This window comes from Callospermophilus lateralis, chromosome 2, assembly GCF_048772815.1.
Source record: "Callospermophilus lateralis isolate mCalLat2 chromosome 2, mCalLat2.hap1, whole genome shotgun sequence".
Taxonomy (NCBI): Eukaryota; Metazoa; Chordata; class Mammalia; order Rodentia; family Sciuridae; genus Callospermophilus; species Callospermophilus lateralis.
The window spans coordinates 200,842,936-200,865,624 of NC_135306.1; the positions used below are offsets into that span (position 1 = coordinate 200,842,936).

Here is a 22,689-nt window from a genome sequence, read left to right on the forward strand (position 1 = left end):
ATTTTCACCTTTTAGATGAAAGAGACCAAGGCTACATTGCTTTTCCATGATTAAATTGATGGAGGAACTAGGCACTAGTGATCAGATAGCTTTCTTCCCTACATGAACTTGATGCAATGTAAAGTGAGCTCTTATAAGGTAGGAAATATTCTCTGAATCTAGTTAAGTCTTACTTTGATGGGTAAAGGATGACTGAGAAGTTTCCTTTAACCAGGGTATTAGAAGGCTAAGGAAAAAAGCTAAAACTTCAAGGGGCACCTCCAAAGTACGCCATATCCTGCCCAACTTGCCTCCTTCCTCACTCCTCCTGGTACTTTGCTAAGGTCTCTTAGGAGGCTCATGAGTCAATCTTGGCTGTAGAGCAATGTGCAGTTCCAGCTAAGAACTTGGGGTTTTGCTACATCCCACACCATCTACATCAGCCCATGCCCATGCCCAACACCTCAACAAATCTATTCAATGCAGAATCCACAAAACAGCTCACACCCCATTTATTATTTAAAAATATTTTGTTACAAAAGGAAAAAAAATACAATGCAGTATAAAAGATTGACAGCGTCATCAAGTTTATTACACAATTTTCAACCTATCAGAAAGACAAACAAATCACCGACAACAGGGGGATGGGGGGGCCTTGGCCTTTTTGAGGGCTGGTTTTTTTTTTTTTTTTTTCCTTTTTGCTATCAGGAAATAAAACTAAAATTGTCATTGAGTAAAAACAAAACGAAAATGGGGAGAAAATAATTCTCCGGGTAAACGGCTTTTCAGATATTCTATATATTGTTTTTCCTTAAACTGTCACCTTACTTGGTTTTTCTCTACATTTTAAAAAGACACCCGGAGCTGCTCTCGAGGATAAGCACATCACTTAACACTTGGCCAGTTGGGCAGGGTGCCATGTTCTGAAGTGGTAGGGACAGGGTTGGGGGACAGGGGGGAAAAGCTACAACCTGTAGCCTCTGTCCCAAGGGAATGTGCCTCTCCAACCCTGGGGGATTCCCCCAGTGACTGAGGGGTGTATCAGAAACGTGCTAGGAACAGAGGAAGGGTTCAGTCCAATTCAGTCTCTCCCTTCTAAACCAGAAGGGTCTCCAGTGACCCTATGCCTCACATGCCGTCTCATCTCACATGCCACGTCTCTTCTCACATTAGATGTCATATGCCCCGTAGATATATGCAGAAGTAGCATCACCCCATGGGTACTGCAGGACCCTATTGCTGCCGCCTTCCTCAACAGCAACCACATCACAATTTGGATGTTATAGGAAAAGCAATTCCATTTGCCCATGTAGAAAATGGCCCCCAGAGTGCTGGTCCTTAGAACTCTGAGCTGAGTTCATTCAAGTCAGGCTTCATTTCTTCCTTGCTCCTTATCGGAGGAAGTACCTCCAGGCAGAGTGAGTGGAGCTATTACATCAATGTCAACAGATGGAAAGACACCAAATTTGTGACTTTACCTGCCTACCAGTGCTGGGTTATCCCACAATAAGTAAAATATGTACCTGGGGGATGCAAGCCCATGCTTACATCAAACCTGAAGAAAGAAAAGCCTATGGAAGTAGGCCATATCCTGCCCAACTTGCCTCCTTCCTCACTCCTCCTTGTACTTTGCTAAGGTTCTTCATTGCTGAGGTCCCGATATCCCCATCTCCCAATGGCAGTAGCTTCCTCTAAAACAAGGAAGCAGCCTTCTTGGGGGAAGGGCTCCATGTGTTAAATGGAAAAGCCCCAGGGAAAGGGAACGCTTCAGAGAGCTGGTTATCGCAAGAGCAACCAAGCACTAAGCAGCAGAGGGTGGCAATTGGCTCTGCCAGGCAACCTAGCAGAAAGCAACCTCATGGCCTTCTCAGCTTAGGAGGGACAAGTCCACTGAGAAGGCTGGGCAGCAGGGAGTCGAAATCTCAAGTTCAGCCCTCTGGGAGGTCAGGGAAATAAACCGTCAATATGTGAGAGGGGAAAACCAAGAACAGAAGTAGCTTTTCACAAGGTATTTTCTGTTCTCCTGGTCCCTCCTCAAAGGGCTGAGAAGGTAAAGGAGTTAAACAAAGAAGTGGTATGTTAGCAAGGGGTTTGGACCCTCTTGACCCCATCAAATCTAGTGCTGAGGGCAGGACCCTGGGTATATTTTGGCATACCCAGTCACTCTCCAAGATCCCGCACGGAGAATCTATTTTTTTTGGGAAGGAAGTCTTCCCATCAACCTCACCACTGCACTGCTCCTGGAGAATCAGATACAGTTCCATGGACAAAGCACCATTCTCTATGGAGACCAGGGCCTGAACATGTTGCTTTCTTCCTGTCTGCCATCCCTCCCAACCACACAAAGTCTTTAGGTTCCTTCCCCCAGCACACAGGAGTGTGGGATTGGGAGGGCTGCCAAGCCATCTTCAAACCTGTAGGGCAGAGGGTATTCCCTGGGTGTCAGGAGGGAGTTAAGGGTTTGGAGGAAGGGGAAGAGGTGGAGCGGCCTCCGTCCTTTAGTCCTGATCAAGGTGAGGAGATGCAAGTCCATTAAAAAAAACATTTGCTTCCAACCAGACTCCTGTAAGAGAATATCAGAAGAGGAGAAATAAAACAAAGAGGTTACTTTCTTATCAGTAGGGGTTTGTATGAAATATGCTAGCATTTTCTTACAACGTAAGAGTTAGGAGATATAGACAGAGAATGCAAGCCGGGTAGAAGCAAGGAAGCAGATCACCTGACACTGAGAAGCAGTGAGGGAATGGATGCAGTTGAGAAAGAGAAAAAAAGCAGTAACATCTTACTTTAAGGTTGGGGGAAAACACAACACAAAGCAGTCTGAAAAGGAGATTTTGACTAGCAAAGTATAGAAACTGTTACATTTCAAGAAAAGTTGCTGTAAGGGAAAATATGGTAAGTTTAAATACTGCTTCAGAAAATCTATTCTAAGTCACAGCTTATCTTGAGGGGAAGGAAAAAAATGAAGAAATGGGAGGTACGGTGGTAAGAAAAAAATGTGTGTATAAAACCAAATCCGTCAACCTCCAAAATGTTCCAGCAGGGAGCATGAACTTCTAGTTAACTCCTAAGTTTTATTTTTGTTTAAAGAAACACTGGGTAAAACAGGTTCCAAGCAATGTCCTTATAAGTAGTGCACGTGTGTGCACACACACAGGACCAGGGCTTTTCTTTTTCTTTTGGTACTAAGGATTGAACCCAGGGGTGCTTAACCACTGAGACACATCTCCAACCCTTTTGTACTTTATTTACAGACAGGGACTCACTGAGTTACTTAGGGCCTTGCTAAGTTGCTGAGGCTGGCTTTGAACTTACAATTGTCCTGCTTTAGCCTCAGAGCCACAGGGATTACAGGCATGCATCACTGTGCCCAGCCCCAGAGCTTCCTAAGCTGTACTAAAAATCAAGAAGATTTAAGTTTTTCCACAGATGACAGCTGTGAGTGAGACCAAGAAATATATGAACACAAAGCAGGAACAACTTAAAAAAAAAGCAAAGCATGGAAGGAAAAGAAAATAATCAGTAGCAATTACCATCAAAGAAACCTAAAAGCCTTTGCCCAAAGGTCTGTTAATCTACTTGTCACATCACCGCCAACCTTAAGGTCCCCAGTACACTCAGCCCTAGTTCCAGTATTGTAGTATCTATCTGCAGATGGTAATGTGGTCAGCCTGATGATATAAAACAGCCTTAATAGTCAAAAGGAAAAAGGAGAACTAAATTCAGACTTAGAATTATAAAATTTGCCGAGTTTAGTGGTGCACACCAGTGACTCAGGAGAGTAGGGCAAGAGAATTGCAACTTCAAGGCCAGCCTCTGTAACTTAGCAAAAACCTATCTCGAATTACAGACTTTATTTTGGTTGTTGTTTTAGTATTTGGGATTGAATCCAGGGCCTTATGCATGCTAGACAGTTTAGAATTTCCAACAAGCCCCAACTAGCAACACAGCCTACACACAAATGCTCACCTTTTATATTGCATTTTTTGGTACAGAGGCCTCATAACACCTGGGGGAGCTAGCCTAGGAAAAAACGCATCCATGTGGCACTTGACCCTTCTAACCCTATAATGGCGCTATTTTCAGCTTGGATCTTCAATCTGTATGTCCTCTGTCTTGCTGGCTTCTGTAACACCTATGTAGGCAGGTATCTGGCCATTTCCTTTTATTTTTTGTTACACCACCCCCAGCCCCACTCCCACCCCGCCCAGCACTGGAGGTCAAACCTGGAGGCTCCTATTTGCTAGCCTGTCTCATTTTATATAAGTGAAAACTGAAACTCGTGAATTCTCCATGTCACACCATTCAGGTTTCTGAATCTTTGAACTAGATCAAAACTGAACAGAGCTCAGTTTTTCAATGGACCAGGAGGATAGGAGGAATATGGTGAGAATGATTATATTCAAAATAAAATAATATTTTAAAATAACAAGACAACCGACATAGTTGAAAACTACAGAAAACTGAAGCCAGAGAACATTCTCAAACTTCAAAACATGCACATATCCCAGGAAGAGATATGATTTGTAAACTGTTCTTACAAATCAAAATGCAGAGAATCACTAGTGTGTCAAGAACATCCAGTTCTGAAAAGTCTATGGCTACATTCTATGGTAATATTTGAATGCAAGCAGAAATCAAAGACTGCTTCAGTGGGCCAATCAGTTTTTAGGTCTAGAGCTTTGCCCTCTATCAAGGAAGGAAGGACAGAGAAGGTTGGTGCTCTATTGCCTCTGGACAGAACATACCCTTCCTGCTCAAGGACCTGTTAACAGAACAGAAATATAATTCTGTTCTTTTAACTAAAAGACTGCTTGCACACACAGCTTGAAAAATTAAGTTTGCTAAGGTAAGTGAGGCCTATGTACCATCTCTGCAAGACTGCTTGCACACATAGCTTGAAAAATTAAGTTAGTTAAGGTAAGTGAGGCCTATGTACCATCTCTGCAGTATGAAACCTCTTAAGACACAACTTGGTAAATGCAGGTTGAATTGAGTCCTTAGAAAGAGAACATAAGAAATTGATATTTTGGGGTATCTTATTAATTTATTTTGGACTAAATAAAATAGAATAAAAACATATCTAAAGGGTGACCAGGAAAAGTAGGGCAGTGAAAAATCTGGCTTAAAGTTAATATTCCTTATCTGGTCATAGACTAGCATCAAATGACTATTTTCTGGAAATACTATTTTAAGACTTTCAGAATTATTCAAATTGAATCATCCTCATAATGGGAGGTATTGTCCCATTTTGTAGGTGGAAAAAATGAGGTAAAGTGACAGCTAATGACTTAAATTGAGATGCTCAATCCCCAAAGCACTGATGGCTCAAAGGATCTCGCCTGACAATTTCCATATTCATAGCCTGCCAGGAACAAAGCCAGCATGAATGATGACATGCAGTTATATATTCTAACTAGTAAACTGAATGTGGCCCCAGAGATATAATTCATGTTTTGCACAGACCAATCAACCCCTATTTGTTAGCTCTAGGACACACACTGTGGCCTGCATGATGGGGGGTAGGGGGTGGTGGTTTTTTATCTCAAGTAACACTACAATTGTGCCAGCTCAAATGAGAGGAGGAAATAGTACTAGTACTGAAGGGGTGGTGCTAAACCAAGACTATTCTAATGCTTACCCTTCTGCTCACTCCCTGAGACTAAAACAGGCCAAAGCCACTTGTAAACTCCCCATCTCTATATATTAGGTAGCTTTGCCAAAGGATATGTGAGCACTCCCAAAACTCAACCTGTTGCAAAATCTAAAAGCCCCACAACCTAACTGTTGGTGCTATGTGGGCTATTCTAGACTTTGTGTTGTCAAGTATTCTAGGTTCTTGTGGGACACAGTGGTTGAAGAATGGAGAAGGGAGGCAAACAAAAAAATCAGTAACTTCTCATCTTCTCACTTACTTGCCTCCTATGGCAGATGAAAAGAACAACTAGCTATAAGTCTATTTATAGTTTATGGCACATAAAGCCAAACAACAGAGCAAAAGGCAAGAGCCAAAATAAGAGTAATCGTTTCTTGTTTGTTAATAGGCTGTAACTAGACAAGACACTGATTTTTCAAATGTTTCAGTCCAGCTACTGCTCATGAACTACAGGGACATACAAGTGGTAAGAACTTTTTTTCCCGTCTTGATCCAGCTATCCATTTATCTACCCCAAAGATGCCAAACAGAACTACTATTTTTTTCTTACCTCCCTTTAATTACCATTATTATCTCAGAACAATTAAACAGGCAAAAGACCAAGGACATCTTTATAATATACTTCATATAAGACAAAGTAAGTAGCACCAGAGACTCATTAGTCTGCAACTGCAAAGTTGAGAACAGCTCCCAAGGTCATCAGGATCATGCAGTAGTAGCTCCCGGGAACCACACAGAGACTTCTAGCCAAAGCCTGGACTACTTTAGAGATCTCCACAGAAACAAAATCAACAACTGCTCTTGTTTCCTTGCTACAAGCTTTCTTTCAGTTAGACTGCTAACTGGCGGGCTGTAACCCAGAACTACAGCCCCTCCCCCAAGATAGAACCTTTCTGAGAATGAAAACATGGAGAGAAGTAGAGCTGAGAGGCAGGAAGGCTAAGTCCTGCTGATGCAGCCAGAAACCCTGAATCCAGGCAATTCTAACTGAACTTTTCAATTACTTGAGTTAGTCGTTTCCTCTCAACCTAACTGCTTTTGCTTTACTAAAAAAAAAAAAAAAAAAAAAAGGAATAGAAACAGTACTGAAAACAAAAATATCCTTCCACATAGTCTCTAAATTTACAAAAGATATTTTTTTCCAGATCAGCTTTCTCCTCTGTAAAATCCCAATACTCAGAATCTTTTTAATAGATACTGATTATTAAAATCATTAGTGTTGTACCTTAAAAACTAAATAAATTAATAGTCTTGGTTTTTGTCTTCATCAATTTTCCTATTTTTTTTACTTGAAGGTTTGGTGAGTTTAAAACATGATAATGATAACAACAATGGTTACCATCTATTGATAACTTACTATGTGACAGGCACTAAAAGTGCTACATGGATTATCTCACTGAACTGTCAGCAAGCTAGTAAGATAGTTGTTTTTATTATCTCCAGTTACACATGAGGAAACTGAGGAACACAGTATTAAGGTTCATTAATGAAGGAGCTGGGATTCAACTTCTGGCATTTGACACCATGCTCTCAATCATTACGCCATGCTGTTGCTCAGACACCAGGTTAAGGCAGTCCAGAAACCAATTTAAACAGCTTAATCTCAGGGTTAGACTCCCCCAACACAAGCAAGAAATCTGCCCCAAACATTTAGTAACTGAAGCCAAAAGTCCTTTCCATTCCTGCTGCCTTTACTTGCTTGGTGGAAAACAGAGAAGAGGAGAAATAACAGGGAGGGGGAGGAAGAGAGGGAGAGAGGAATGTTCACTATGAATAATCTTTCTTTTATAAAAGACCATCCACCAGCCAGGAAAGGAGATTCTTCCCACCTTTCTCAGTGGTGCCGGTCCCGCTCTCTATCCCGGTGTCTCTCGTGCTCCCGGTTCCTTTCTTGGAAATAATCATCATGTCGATCTTCATTATGAAGCAGATCCCGGTGCCTCCTGCTGCTCTCCCGGGACCGGCTGGGTGACCTCTCCCTGGACCGATGTCTTTTCCTATCAGAAAAGATCCTTCAGCCTCATTCAGAGGGCCTACCACATTCTTTCAAAGAGTGTGGTGTTTGGTGTCTCCCAGTATTTGCTTAAACTACTCTTTCACTCCTCTACCATGGGCCTACTGTCTCCGGATCTTAACTCTTTGAAGACTAAACTTTTTTGGGAGAATGATGACAGTTAAATTTGTTAAGATCTTTACTAATGTATCTAGCAGTGCTAAGTGTTTTTACAAGCCTTATCTGACCTCATCTTTACAACGGCTCTATAAAACTACTGCTACTATTGTTCCTTTGTTAGGTGTAGATAGTAGATAGCACCACATAAAAAAAATAAAGATATTATGCCTAAGACTTGAACCCAGTGCTTCACACATGCTAGGCAAGTGCTCTATCACTGAGCTACAACCCCAGCCCCTATTGTTCCTTTTTTAAAAGAAAATGACACTTGGAAGTTGTTAACTAGTTAGCAACAGAATTGAGATTCAAATAGAAGTGTGTATGATTCAAAAGCCCATGCTCTTAATATCAGTCTTTCTCCTAACTGAGCCCACGGCCTCACCAGCACAGATTCCAATTACAACACTAATTAACGAAGTGTGATTAACTCCTCTTAAAAGACATGAAGTCTAGGTCCACTCTTTCAGTCAGGTGTCAGGTCCTTTTCAGATACCCTGGGCTCCCCACCTGTCCTTCCCAAGCCATGGAAGAGTGCTGCTCATGGCTAGGAGGCTGCTGGAAAAATTACTGACTCACCTGGAAGAGCTCCCGCTGGCACCCACACTGTAGGACTTGGCCTCAATGCCATGAAGACAGTCCTTAAGAGAGGAGATGAGGACACGGCAACGCTCATCATTGGCGACCCGGGACTGTTTAATAACCGCAATGGCTGTGAGCAGGGTCTCAATTGCATCACTGTAATCCCCTGACAGGAGATGGATGGGAAAGGACAAGGGTGAGCATAGGCAGTAAACTAAATGGACCAAAAGGAGAATTCAGGAGGACACAAACCAAAAGGAATTAGCTGCTCCAAAGAACCATGTTAAAATGGAGGAGCAGGCATGGTAGGTACAGAACTGGAGAGACATATATTCCACTGAGCTGAATCTGACAGATGTTGCCAGATGCCAGGGCTATTTGACAACATCTATTAAAAATGTGCACAGTGCACACTGATCCAGCAATTCTACTTAAAATTTTCTACTTCTGCTCACAAAAGTATGTGTGCCTAACAACGTTTCAGTGTGGTTATATTATCTTTGATAGGATCTGGCTATATACATTAAGGAATAATGATTACAGACATAATTACATAGTTGGTAAAAGCACACAGTAAATCTGTTATGTAAACAAAGTAATCCATGTAAAGTGCTTAGCATAGTGTACCATGTGCACACTGACAGTAGCAAGACCTCAATAAATATCAGACTTTATACATTAATAGGCTTCCAGGATATAGTAAAAAATGCAGAGAAAAACCATTGGTCTCTGTTCCTTCTATAGAGGACTTTTTTTTTTAACATTGCACTTTTCTACGAATTATTTTTTTAAGTTGTAGGTGGACACAATATCTCTATTTTATATTTTTTATGTGGTGCTGAGGATCGAACCCAGTGCCCCACACATATGAGGCTGGCACTCTTACTACTGAGCCGCAGCACCAGCCCTCTCTGAAATACTTTTAATCTATAATTGGACTATGTGTGTATATGTATAATACATGTAAATACAATATATAGTCTGGGGGATATATTCTGAGCAATACGCTATTAGGCAATTTCTTCTCACTGTACACAAACCAAGTCAGTTATGTTGTTACTGGGGGTTAAATTTTACAGGACCGTCATCATATATGTGGTCTGTTGTTAACCAAGACATTATTGTAACTGTACTTATACATTTTTTAAAAATTATGATGTCATCAATAACCAGCCCTTTCATTTACCAAGTCTAAGCAATGCCTGGCTCAGGGATAATCATGGTGGAGTGGGTACTTGTGCACTACTTTTACAAGCTAAATTAAAAGCATTAAGGAAAGAAAATACAAGGGTAGGTGGAATCCACACAGGGCAGTGTAAATGAGGAGTGGTAGCTTAGTTGGGAGATGTAATAAGAACAGAATAGAGTTTCTGAAGAACTGTTATCCTGCAGAGGCTCAGGAGCGCCAGGACATCAGTTTCACTTAGGCAGGAAACACCTGTTTGTTTTACAGGAACATTCAGTAAGTATTTGTGACGTGAAAGACTGGAATAAGAACAAAAAGGGATGGAGATAAAGGATAAAGATTTAGTTATTGGTTATCAAAGGGTGAAGGCATTGGCAGTGAAGAAGAAACAATGATTGTTTTCTAAATTCCTCTGTACATTTGACTTGTTACAATGAACATATATTACTTTTCAATTTAAAAAGATTCACTTAAGTGGGCACATTTGTAATACTAGCTACTCAGGAGGCTGGGGCAGGGATTGCAAATTTGAGGTCAGCCTCAGCAACTTAGTGAGACCCTGTCTCAAAAAAGAAAAAGGGCTAGGGGTGTAGCTCAGTGGTACAGCACTTGCCTAGCACATGTGACATTTTGGGTTCAGAGTTTCCAGCAACAGACACACCCACACACAAGATTTATTCAGATGCCAATGTAGGTTTTTCTGGTGGGGAAATAAAAATGGAAGAGAATTCAATACACCTTGTTTTTAACCTCCTCTGTGGATTCAAGTTTTGCAGCCAAAAATGAGATATCTTAGGACACTGTTCAGGTGGTAAACCCATGGGAAGAAAGTGAACTTAATTCATGTCATGATGTGAAACTAAGTCCACATTACTGAAGCTTTCAATCACCTTTTCTTTTAGGAACCAAAGATTTCACACTCAGGGCTTTTTTAGAATTATAATTTGCTACTTCTGCCCATTTAATACAGGGAAACTGAGCTGAAAGGGCACAATATGCCTTAAGATGACATCCAATATACTTGCCTTCCAGTACAGGCTAATCATCACCTAGTTAAGGCAACATTCTATATCTGGCATTGGATCCAGTTTAGGTCTAAAGATCAACCACTGAGATGAAGACCTCCATATGTTAGGAGTTTCATTTTACAATAAATACAACAATGTGTTAGTATCTATTAGTTGCTCATTTTATAGGCACTAAGTTGGTTTTCATAGAGGCAGGTGTAGCCACAGGTTAAATAACACCACTGGAGTTTTCTCAAAGCCAAGAAATCCAGTTAGCTATTGCTCTTTGAAGTGTGCCACACATGATATCTAAGTGTATACCAACTTTAACTTGTGGAACTTTTGCTGATGGAAAAACCAAAAGTAGGGAAAAGGCAGCACAGCTAAGAGTTAGTTACCTGCACTGGCTCCAGACACTGCTTTGGAAATGGCACTGCTGGAAATTGCTCTGTTTCGCTTCATGATCTCTTCAAATTCAGCTTCACTCACTGTAGAGGGCGGAGGGCCCGAATCTCGGCTGAGGGGAGATAATATCACCGATTGTCCACATCCCTTATTACTTTTACCATATTCTATAGTACTGTATTATTTAACTATGCTCTGCTGTCTTAAATTGATCTCAGCCTGTTCAGGTATTTTATGTGTTCCTCTTCTTTTCAAGGACAGGAATTATGTCATATGCTTTTGTAGTTTTGCCAGGACTCAACATTACTAAACACTGTAGTTTTTGTTGTAGCCATTTACGGCACTCAATCTCCTTAAAAGAGGATATGAAGGATAGGGTTTGGGCCAAGAGGTTAAGATACAAACAAAAGCACTAAAGGAAAAACACTGATAGATAGTAAATTATATTCCAAGACTCAACACTATGGCAAGTTTCCATAAGGGAAAACATGAGTATTCAGTGTTCACTTCTTCATGAAGAACAAAATGCTGAGCACTGCTGACCTAACTATTACTGGCTTAGATCTGAAGGGAACAAGATGCTCCTCACCTGCCATGGTGGTTATAGGGTGTTGAGGCCTTCATGTAAGTATCTGGTGGAGGCCCCACTGTAGCATTTGGTGGGGGGAAGAAGGCTGGATTGAGGTGAAGGGCAGGTGGAATGGCCCCAGGGGGAGGTACAGCCAGATGTGGAGGTAATCGAGGAGGGGGGGGCATGAGATGCTGATAGTGGATGCCAGGAGGAGGAGGAGGGACCCCAAAGCTTGAAGACAGAGGTGGTGGGGGCGGAATTGGGGGCGGGGGCAGACCCATCAGGGGAAGGGCTGAAGGAGGGCGATTGAAGTAGGGCAGCACGCTGGGGGGCTTATCCACACGAGCAGATGAGGGTACAAGGTTCTCAGAGGGTGTGGCCCGTCCGTCAGCAGAATCACTAGAATCTCGAGAGTGGGCCCGTGGAGGTATTCCTATAAGGCAAAGCACAGCTAATGTTATCACCCAGGCTTCAGACATATCCTAGACCAGCTTATCCCTCAGCAAGTCACCTGACACCACACTAAGGAAGGTAACTGACTTGGCTGAGAAAAAGGAAACATTTGGGGCTGGAGCTGTAGCCCAGTGGTAGTGTGCTTGCCTCACACATGTGAGACACTGGTTTCTACTCCCAGCACCACACATATAAATAAGTTTTCAGAACATAATTTACCCTTAGATTTTATATTTTTAATTGCAGAATGATCCTAATAATCCATAGAAAATGACAGCACTGACGTATGTTCATTGATGTTCAGCTCAACTCTGGATGAGATGAAATCTCACAACTCTTGAACAGTTCAGAGGCTCTCCTTAGATTAGGACTAGGTGACCTTCTCAAGCATGCTGTACGCTTACAATGATCTTTGCTACTGAGCTTTGGCCAGAGGATTTGGGCAAAAAAAAAAGGGAGGGCATGGCATAGTTTGATTTTCTTTAGCCACATACCCAACTGGAAGAGAAGAGACACAATGAAGAGTATAAGACTGAAGGTTAAGTGAAAGGTAAAGAGAAATTGAGGGATAAGCCAAGAAAAGGCCTACCCACAGAACGAGCAGATGGCACACTGCTGACAGCAAAATGCTTAGCAAAAGCTTGGTAAAAAACACGTTTCAAATCTGGGGAACTCCCACTATATTTCAATGGCCTAACTTTTGTACCCTTCAGGGTGGCCTACTGGGAACATTATTAGAGCACTAGCATGGTGTTGTGTATGACAGGAGCAAAACATAAAAATAAATGGAAGCATGGCTTCTAACACTGTCATTTGGTTATACTTGTTTCCCCAAATTTCACAGGTTAAGCCTGGTTAATGTAGATTTCAAAAGACTGTGATCATATGGCCTTGAAGTCTTGGAGGTAGAAGATGCCTATCAAGTATAGAGAAAAAGAGGAGTGCTTCTCAAACTAAAACTCAGGAATTAATAACCACCTTGATTTCTTTACTGTGGTACATTGCCAGTACTTGACACAGCACTCTTATTCTTCATATTTCAAATACATGGCAACCTTCCTTGAGTTCTCTCAATCGGAATAAAGTAGAAGGTTTAAGAATGTGTGATCCTCTGACATCTAACTACCTTCTCAGCTACTTTCTTACATCTGCAAAGGTTCTGTTTTGTATCTATGACTACAAGTCCCCAGAGAAACAGCCATTCTTAAGCAAAGGAAATACATCAACTTTACTTAGTGAATTTAAAGAGCCTAAGTCCATGAGCATGACAGAACAGAAATATAGCCCTCAGCCACCACCATCTTTTTGACAAAGAAAGGGAACACTGAGGAGAAAACAGTTGAGAGGCAGCAATGTTACCCCCAATACAGATGTAACTTATGCATCTCAGAAAAGTCAGGGGAGAGATGAATTTAAAAGATTCTTAAACACAAAGGACTTGGGAGCTCACACCACATCCATCTAGGCTCTCAATCTAGCTAGGAACTCTTGTTCCTATGAAAAAGAGAAGGAGCCATATTTCTACCAGAATGATGCACCAAAGTGATAAAAGGTACCACTGTTTTTAGAGGTGGACCTAAGGAGTGACAGAATGTAGTTGGTGAAACTGCTATTCCCCACAGTACTAAAAGTAAAGGCAGCTGGTTGTCTTGAGCAGAGCCTTGCAGGGCTACACCTTGTGAGGCCAGGGCAATCCAAGGTCTGGTCCTCAGATTTCAGTTTCAGAAACTTGATTTTAACAGTTTACCAGGGGTAACTGAACCCTAGAAGATTGATTTACACTAACCAAATTCACAAGAGACTGATTCATAAATCATAATGCCAATTTATTAATTAACAATGAGAAATATAACTGCCAAGCAGACCGGAATACTTGTGTCGGCTGGTCAGCGCATTCTCTTCCCAGTAGGAGAGCCTAGTTGGGAAACCAAATTAATATCAGAAGATGGCTTAGTGAGTCAGAATAAAGTGAGCAAGGTGAACTGTTATCAAGCTAAGGTAGAACGATACAACTTTCTTAACTAATAGAGTAGACTTGCCAAGCAGATGGAAATATTTGATGCCCTCCAATGTGTGCCCTCTCTTGGACAATACTAAAGAAACACTATTAAATTCTTATTCTCAGACTGAGGATGTAGCTCAGTACTAGGCAGCTTGCCAAGCATGTGCAAGGCCCTGAGTTTGATCCCCATCACCATAAAAACAAACAAACAAATACTTTTTTTTTTTTTTAAAGGAGAGAGAGAAAGAATGAGAATGAATTTTTTAATATTTATTTTTTAGTTTTTGGTGGACACAACATCTTTTATTTTTATGTGGTGCTGAGGATCAAACCCAGCGCCCCACGCATGCCAGGAGAGTGTGCTACTTGCTTGAGTCACATCCCCAGCCCCAAATACTTATTTTTTAATACTTCTTTTAGTCGACTCCTTAAAGAGCACCCTTGCAACCTATGATCATGACGAGATTATAGCCATGATTATACATCTTACTTTTTAGGATGAATGCTTCTTGTAAATTTAAAGAGAGGCATGTCTTAAAAGTAAGTCAATTTTTAGGCCAGGCGTGGTGGAGCATGCTTGTAATTCCAGCAGCTTGGGAGGCTGAGGCAGGAGGATCACAAGTTTAAAGAGAGTCATAGGAACTTAGTGAGAAGACCCTGTTTCATAATAAAAAATACAAAGGGCTAGGGATGTGGCTTAATGGTTAAGCCCCCCTGGGTTCAAACCCTGGGTTCTTCTTCAACATGACAACAACAAAATGCCAATTTTTAGAAAGAAATACAGAATTCAGAGTTGACAAGAACTTTAAACATTATACATCTAGTTCATGGGGGAAAGAACCCCTAGTGACTTGCCCAAGGTCACACAATGATGTCAGAACCCATTATTATTATAATCTGAACTTCTCTGATTCTTTGAAAAAGAGCATTGCTTTTATATAAACCTCTCTTTGGCCTCCCCAACCAACATGCCACCACCCATAAGCACCAGCACCCTCCCCCAAACTCCTTCATGTAGGCTGAGCCCACACTACAATAAACAAACCCACAGCCTTCCCCCCTTCATACAGATGGTCTCCACGTACCCCCTCTTGGGACTCGGACGCACTCACGTTTCCGAGCCTGTGCCTCAAACTGTGACAGGTTCTGTCGGGTGGCCGGCCTCACATCCACTTTTTCTCCGTTAAGAACTTTTCCAGGCAGGAGTTCTAATAATTTGTGAACAGAGTTTTCAGAGGCTACCACCACCTCAGCATACCTTAAAAAAGAAAAAGCAAAAACGAGCAAAATCTATTTAGATAACTGAAAGAGGAACTGAGAAATTCTCTTCCATTTTCAGTGAAAACTGGCAAAAGACACCTCACTAAATTACATACACACAAACACACACACACACACACACACACACACGCCCATTAACAAAAAAAAGATGTCTTCCCATAATCCTTAATTTTTTTTTTTTTTTGCATTGAAAATCAGCATTCTTTGCCCCTAAACAGATAAAAGTTCTACTACATTGCAGGTAGGTTCCCTTTCTAAGGTAGTATGCCAAGACCAGGCAGTAAGTTGAGCCATGGGTGGGAAGGGTTAAAACACAGGGCTAAAATATAGTGTAGTTGTTACCCCAAATTACAAGGGGCTTCCCAAATGCAGACCTCACCCTTTGGACTGTCCATTTGCTCGATTCTCTGCAAATTTCAACTCCACCACATCATAGACTCCTATAGAGCGAATAACCTGGATCAGCTGCTGGTCTGTGGTCCACTGAGGCCGGCAAGATGGAAAAAGGAGAAATGTCAAGAGCAACACACTCCCTCCCCACCCACCCAGAATGTCCCAAACCCAGCTCCCAAATCTAGGATTCTAGTCACATCATGTCCTCCCCCTCCATAGGAAAACCCAAAACCCTAGCAACATTTCAATTAGTGTAGGTTTTTCCATTTGTCTTCACCCATACAGAATTTCAAATCACCCCACCGCCCAATCACCATCTTCAGGAATTAAGGTTAACACCTATTTTAATATTGACTGCCATTTGGGCTGGCTGGTCATTAGTTTAAACACTGATTGCTAGCAACTTTTAGTTATAGATATGACAGGCTGGAGTTGACCACTGCCAAGAACATTCCCCTCAGTGTATATAGTTCCTAATTTGGAAAAAACCTCCCCCACCAGCCCAAAAACATGTCACACAATAACTTTTGCAGAATAGTCACCACCTACCCCAAGTGCACTAGAGCTATCAAGGTCTTTGATCCCCATCACCCACCATTATCACAGGACCATCTAATGACCACCAAGAGTTCAAGGTGTTCACTCTGAAATCTCGTCCCACAGATGACCCTGCTAGACATAAAGCCCCAGGGTCAGGGGCAGTAATAAGATGGCAGAAAAAGCAACTACCCACTTAATCATTGCTTTCTTCGGCACCAGTACGTCCTCAGGATAGTTCTCTTTCAGAGATCAATCCAACCTGATCCCAGGAAAAAGAAATCCAACCCCATCAGAGCACAAAACAGTGCAACAGTGGTTTCTGAAAATGCCATCACCTCCCAGTGCTCTCCCCCTCCAGCCACCCATAAGCCTTTTGGTTACCCTTGCTCACCCAGGAGAAACTGCCCACATAGACAGCTGCTCTTCTATTGCGCAGGCCACTGTAGGTATAAAGAATTGCAGGGGTCTTGTTGTTGGGCTTGGGAGATGGCTCCTGGCGAACAGGAGGAGGTGGCTCAGTGCTGCTGCTTCTGTCATCTGAGGGCTGTGAGGTGGCTGTCAGCACATCATCATACAGGTCAATCTGATCTGTATTGTTGAACTCAGGGTCCTAAAAGAGGAGGAGTCGGCAAAGGTATGCACCTGCAAACCTTTCATTTTGTACCTTGTATTTCCTTTTAGTTTACATAGAATTCTACAACTATTTTTGTAAAATAGCGTACAACACTTCGTTGTCCTATTCTAGGAAACAAGGTAAGAAAAACTTCCTGATTTGAAACTATATCACTCAGCTATCCTTATGCAGGTTTCTCTCCCAAGACCTTGTTAACAGTATGCAATGTTTCTGGCTTTAGCCCCCTGTGAGAGTCAGAGACATACGGTGAACCAGCAAGCAAACTAAGAAGGAAATATGAGGCATGTACTACTGTTATCAACAAGGTCAGTTCTAAAGACCGCATTCAAAATACATAATGAAAATTTACTTTTAACATCTATGCTATTTTAAAAATCATAGTAACAAATAATAAAACCACACGTAATCTATATAATACTATTATATTTAACAAAAATAGAGTTAATTTATCTAGAAATGTAAAGCAGGGGGAAAGCATGTTACAGTGGGTACCACAATGCAAAAAAAAAAATTAAGTGTTACTGATTCAGATCCTTCAGTTTATACAAAGGACTTAGGTAAACTCTCAAACTCACAGGATTCAATCTCAACTAATAACTATCAAAGAACAAAAAGAACGGGGCTGGGGATGTAGCTCAGTGGTGCTGCATCACTCATCTAGTCATGTCTCAGGTCTAGTGATTTGCCTAATAATTCAAGATAGTGCTCTATCCTTTTCTCAAGTGTCTTTTTTCTGTCTTTCTACTCTTACCTTTATTAGTTCCTTGCTTCTCTTTACTCTTTGTCTTATTTTGCTTATTTTTATTTTTTGGATGCTGGGGATTGAACCCAGGGCCTTGTGCGTGCGAGGCAAGCACTCTACCATCTGAGCTATATCCCCAGTCCAGTTGGCCTTCTATATCTGTGGGTTCCAAATCCACAAGTTCTGCCAACTATAAACTGAGAACATTAACTAACTGAAGATTGCACATAGATCACACACATGAGTATCTACAGGACTAAAGCCATCAGAGGAGTTGTGGTATGGGGTGAAGGCCCTGGGACCACCCCCCTGCCCCTCATCGTATCAAGGGAAAAATGTACTTCTGAGGGGGGAAATCAAGGATTTTCAAGTGAAACTTAGAAGGGAATAAGGAAACACAGCATCATGGATTTTTGAAGGAACCAAATTGGAACTCCTTTTATCTGTGATGTGTCTAAAAGTTGTAATACAAAAGTATCACTAAAAACTGGCTAGTAAACTAACATGCAGATACGGATAGCTCAGAAACCAGATGCATTACCAAGAAGTCCTTCATATTTTAAGCCTGAAGGCAACCAATCTACTTTTTCAAGCTCTCTTAAAGAATTGGAAGGGCTGTGGCTCAGCGGTAGCACATTTGCCTGGCATGTGTGAGGTACTGGGTTCAATTCTCAGCACCACATATAAATAAATAAAATAAAGGTCTATCAAAAAAAAAAAAAAAGGGATACTCTGAATCCTGCACAATCTTAAATTTATGGACACCACCTTAGAAACAAAAGGATTCAATGAAAACAAAATTGTCAAATGGTCTCTCTGGGCCAAGAAGTTGGTGGGAACAACACAGGGAAAGTCTGATGAAAGTTCTAATGGAGAAACAAGGTAACAAGTTATGTTGGGATTTAAATCTGCTAGCAACATCAATTCATTTTACTTGTTCAGCTATTAAGGCAGAAAACTGTAAGGTCTGAGGTTTTTCAGATTACCAAAGCTGGCGTTAAAACAAAACCTAATTCTATAAATTAAGTGAAAAACACCATTTTTCATGCAGAGATGTTGAAAGTTTATTCCATTAAGATTAAACAGGGGGCTGGGGTTGTGGCTCAGCGATAGAGCACTTGCCTAGCACATGTGAGGCCCTGGGTTTGATCCTCAGCACCACATATAATAAATAAATACAATAAAGGTATTGTGTCCAACTACAACTAAAAAATAAATTTAAAAAAATTAAACAGGAAATTCTCAAGAAAATTTTGTGTTCAATAGAATACAACTGTTATTATCTCAATAAACTATTTGTTTACAAAAGAAAACTTGTGTGATTTTGAATTTAAAATAAGATTTTCCCTACCACTGTACTCAGTTTATCTAACCTCCAGCCCCCAGTATCTGACACAAGGCAGAAATTAGCCTAAGGTTTACTTTTCTCAAAGCAACCAACTTGATACTATCGTTTTTAATTTTGGTACTGGGGATTGAACCCAGAGCATTTTACCACTGAACTAAATCACAAGTCCCTCTTTTTTTTTTTTTTTTAATATTTATTTTTTTTTTAGTATTTGGCGGACACAACATCTTTGTCTGTATGTGGTGCTGAGGATCGAACCCGGGCCGCATGCACGCCAGGCGGGCGCGCTACCGCCTGAGCCACATCCCCAGCCCAAAAGTCCCTCTTTTTTAAAAATATTTTTTTAGTTGTTGATGGACCTTATTTTATTCATTTATTTATACGTGATGCTGAGAATCAAACCCAATACCTCACTTGTAAAATAAAGGTCTATCAAAAAAAAAAAAAAAAAGAATCGGATACAGTAAATCCCGCACAATCTTAAATTTATGGACACCACCTTAGAAACAAAAGGATTCAATGAAAACAAAATTGTCACAAGAGCCACAATCCCAGTCCCCCAGTCCTTCTTATTTTTTTTGAGACAGGGTCTTGATAAGTTGCTGAGGGCCTCACTAAGTTGTTAAAGCAGGTCTCAGACTAGCAATCCTCTTGCCTCAGCCTCCTGAGTTGCTGGGATTACAGGTGGGTACTACCATGCCTGATTTCATTGTTTCTTTTCCTTCTTTCTTTCTTCTTCTTCTTCTTCTTCTTCTTTTTTTAGAACCAAGGCTCTTGTATCAAAAGTTTCGGCTTCATAACAACTGTCTCCATAGTTCTCACCTTAAACCTTTCCTCCCCATCACTGTTATCTGTTACTCAGCTTAGCACCCATCACCCTTACCCAGGCCTCAAACCTGTTTTGAGTATACGGATCCATTTTTTTCCCCTTTTACTTCACCAGCCGTGACACAGTGCTTAGGAAACACTTGTTGATAAAAGTAAGGAAAAGAACTGAGCATGGGGTGGAAAGCCCATCTCAGTATGAAAAAGAATAGAGACAAAACACTCAGCAGAACACCAATACTTAGTCACATTTCCAGGGTTTTCTCCTCAGACATAAACAGCAGTTGTAATTACCAGGACTTCTGATATAACAGAAATAAAGTAGCTGTGCAAAAGAGGTTTTTGTAAAGAGATCAGGGAGTAAGCACCATTAGGAACTCTGTTAATTTTCCTTGAGGAGCAAAATGCACGTGAGGGGATTCTTGGACCAAATCAATGACATTCTTAAAGCATTCTAAAACAGAAACTTTATTGGCAGCTGCTTTCATTCTGAGTCAGCTTCTAACTGCCCTAAAGATCTTTTATCTTTTAGAAGCTTTTAGTTATATTAAAACCAGTTTTGCCAAAAATTAACTCATGAGGATATAGTGCCCCTTCTTCTATCTTCTCTAACACAAAAGACACTTAATACCTACGCTTTCTTCAACTTCTCTAGTATCAAATATTGCCTGTTTGATATATTATTTTTTGCCTTAGACACATTTAAAAAGTTCCTTGTTAACTGAAGAGAACAGAAAACAAATTGTTGACGCCAACAACTTCTATCCCAACAAAGCACTGGACAAGGCCTGTGTCCTGTCTGAATGACAAGTGATATTGCTAAAGAACTTTTAGTGCCTGCCATATAATAGTAATAATCAATAATATCTGATATTTTCACTATTAACTGTTGAAGCAGAATCTGACCAGTTGTTCACCAATCTGTTTTCCTTCATTACTGAGCACACAGCTAGACTACACAGTAGACTTCCATTCTATTTAGAGTGGCTATGAAATGTCCTGGTGAGTGAGACATAGAGGAGACAGATTATTGTGTTTGGGTCTGGTCCATCAAAATCTCTATTCTCTACTCTTTTTTCCCTATTTGCCACCAGATGTCAATGCTCAGGTTTTGGGGCTTGCCTATAATCCTAGGTACTTGCAAGATTGAGGCAGGAGGACTGCAAGTTATAGATCGGTCTAGGCAACAGTGAGACTCCATCTCAAAATAAAATAAAAAGGGCTGGGGATAGAGTTCAGAGGTAGGGTGCCTCTGGGTTCTATCCCCAGCACCACAATAAATAGATAAATAAATACAAGCACACAAAACTGAACTGCATAGATTATTATTATTTTGGAGGAAATATATGCATAATGTTCCCTAATAAAAATGTGAAGACATTAACAAATCCAACATAAGGTACATGGGTGGGTCTACAATAGCTTTTTACCTAATTTGCCTACATCTTTACCACTTCTTTTGCCTACATCTTTACCACTTCTCCATAAATAGAATGGTTCATCAATAAAACTTATCACACCAAAATGCCTACAAACTTAAGGTCAGAGTCAAAGATCAGAGTCAAACTAATTATAAATGACGCTTGAAACAACTGGAATGGAGCTGAAACTAACAAATTATGTTTTACACTGTGTCTTTTGCACCTTTATGGGGGAGGAACGCAGTCTGAAAAGAATAGCAAAGGATCAGGTATCAACATTGTCCTCATGAATACAGTTAACAAACGAGCTGCTGTGTGGTTAGCCTTGAGGAGACTAACAGTCAACTTTGGCTTTCTGGGGGAGCAAATTCCACGAGTTGATTCACAGACATATTACACTTGATTTTTATTTGCTCTTAAATCAAACCCTTTAAAACGAAGCCTCCGGGTGCAGATTAACATAAAGCGGAATGGTCAGTAGTCTCTAAAGTCTCCACTAGGGGGAAATTTGGGATGCCAGGGGAAAATTTTTAGAACCAATAGACGCCTGTTCAAGCCCAGGACGGGCAGAGCTTAAAAACGCTGCAAGTTTGCTGGAAGTGATTCCTCAGCTGATGGAGGAAAATCCCAAAGCTCCTGAAGACCCCTCACCTGATTGAACTCCTCATCAGCGTATATATCAATCAAGTCCACTCCTTCTGACATGGTTCCGTAAAGAGGACCTCGAGCCCGAAGATTAGGCAAAGTAAGAAAGATGCCACTGCAGTATTCAGAGAAGGACAAAAATTAGAAGGCATGAGGGTCTCAGGCTGGGAGGAGGGCAATGGTTGCCAACCTCCCGTCTCCAGAGACGCAGCATCCCGGCAGCCCAAGCTCGGCCCCACCCGCTCCGCCCCGCCCCCGGGCTCGCGCCGCCCCCCGCACTCCCAGGCCGCCCGGGCTCGCGGGGCTCGCTGCCCATCACCCGCGGGCCCGACCCGAGTTGCGCCGAGACGGCGCCGCGGCTGCCTGTGGCGCGACGGGAAAGTCCAGGCCTCGGCTCTCGGGGGCCCTGAGGACGGGCTGTGAAGAACGGCCGCGGCGAAGCCCGCAGCCCCAGCCCGCCGCACCTGCCTAGGCCCCAGGGCGGCCCCGGCCAGAGCCCTAGCGGGTCCGGGAGCTCCAGCCGCCTCCATCCCCCGCCCAGGCCCAGTCCTCGCCCCAGCTAGGCCTGCCCCACTCCCTCCCCACAGCCCCGGCCCGGCGCCCACAGCCCCCTCCTCAAAGGCCCGCGCCTCCCTCGGCCCGCCGACTCCGGCCGCCCCAGACTCAACCGACCCCCTCCCCGCCTCAGCGCCGACCCCAACCCTTCTTCCGGCCCAGCCGGCCCCCGGCCGCGCGCCCCCGTTACCGGGAATATGGCGGCGGCGGCGGCGAGTCCGGACTAGGCCCGAAGCGCGCGAACCGCTCTCCGCCCCAGGTCCCGCCCCCCCGCCGCCGGCGTCACACGCACCG

At 42.2% G+C, this 22,689-nt stretch overlaps 1 protein-coding gene across 2 annotated transcripts; it reads right to left on the bottom strand.

Moving 5' to 3' along the window:
* Positions 1-549: 549 nt before the first annotated feature.
* Positions 550-22,662, bottom strand: Cpsf7 (cleavage and polyadenylation specific factor 7). Of its 2 annotated transcripts, none has more exons than XM_076847318.1 (10): positions 22,586-22,662; positions 21,847-21,955; positions 16,617-16,835; positions 15,672-15,775; positions 15,124-15,269; positions 11,575-11,989; positions 10,979-11,097; positions 8,385-8,553; positions 7,465-7,632; positions 550-2,542 (listed from the first exon to the last, which is right to left on the bottom strand). In XM_076847318.1, exons 2-9 carry the CDS (start codon positions 21,898-21,900, stop codon positions 7,470-7,472), a joined length of 1,389 nt encoding a protein of 462 aa, XP_076703433.1. In that variant the 5' UTR covers positions 21,901-21,955; positions 22,586-22,662; the 3' UTR covers positions 550-2,542; positions 7,465-7,469. The 2 variants fall into 2 exon arrangements, with proteins under 2 accessions (XP_076703433.1, XP_076703432.1); XM_076847317.1 differs by having other exon boundaries at positions 15,097-15,269.
* Positions 22,663-22,689: the final 27 nt, after the last annotated feature.

Excerpts from the sequence above, each read along its gene's own strand:
- Cpsf7 (XM_076847317.1), bottom strand. The coding sequence starts at position 21,900 with ATGTCAGAAGGAGTGGACTTGATTGATATATACGCTGATGAGGAGTTC. Across the intron at positions 16,836-21,846 it reads CTGATGAGGAGTTCAATCAG|GACCCTGAGTTCAACAATAC; the intron begins GTGAGGGGTCTT and ends CTCCTCTTTTAG. Across the intron at positions 7,633-8,384 it reads GCCAGCGGGAGCTCTTCCAG|GAAAAGACATCGGTCCAGGG; the intron begins GTGAGTCAGTAA and ends CTTTTCTGATAG.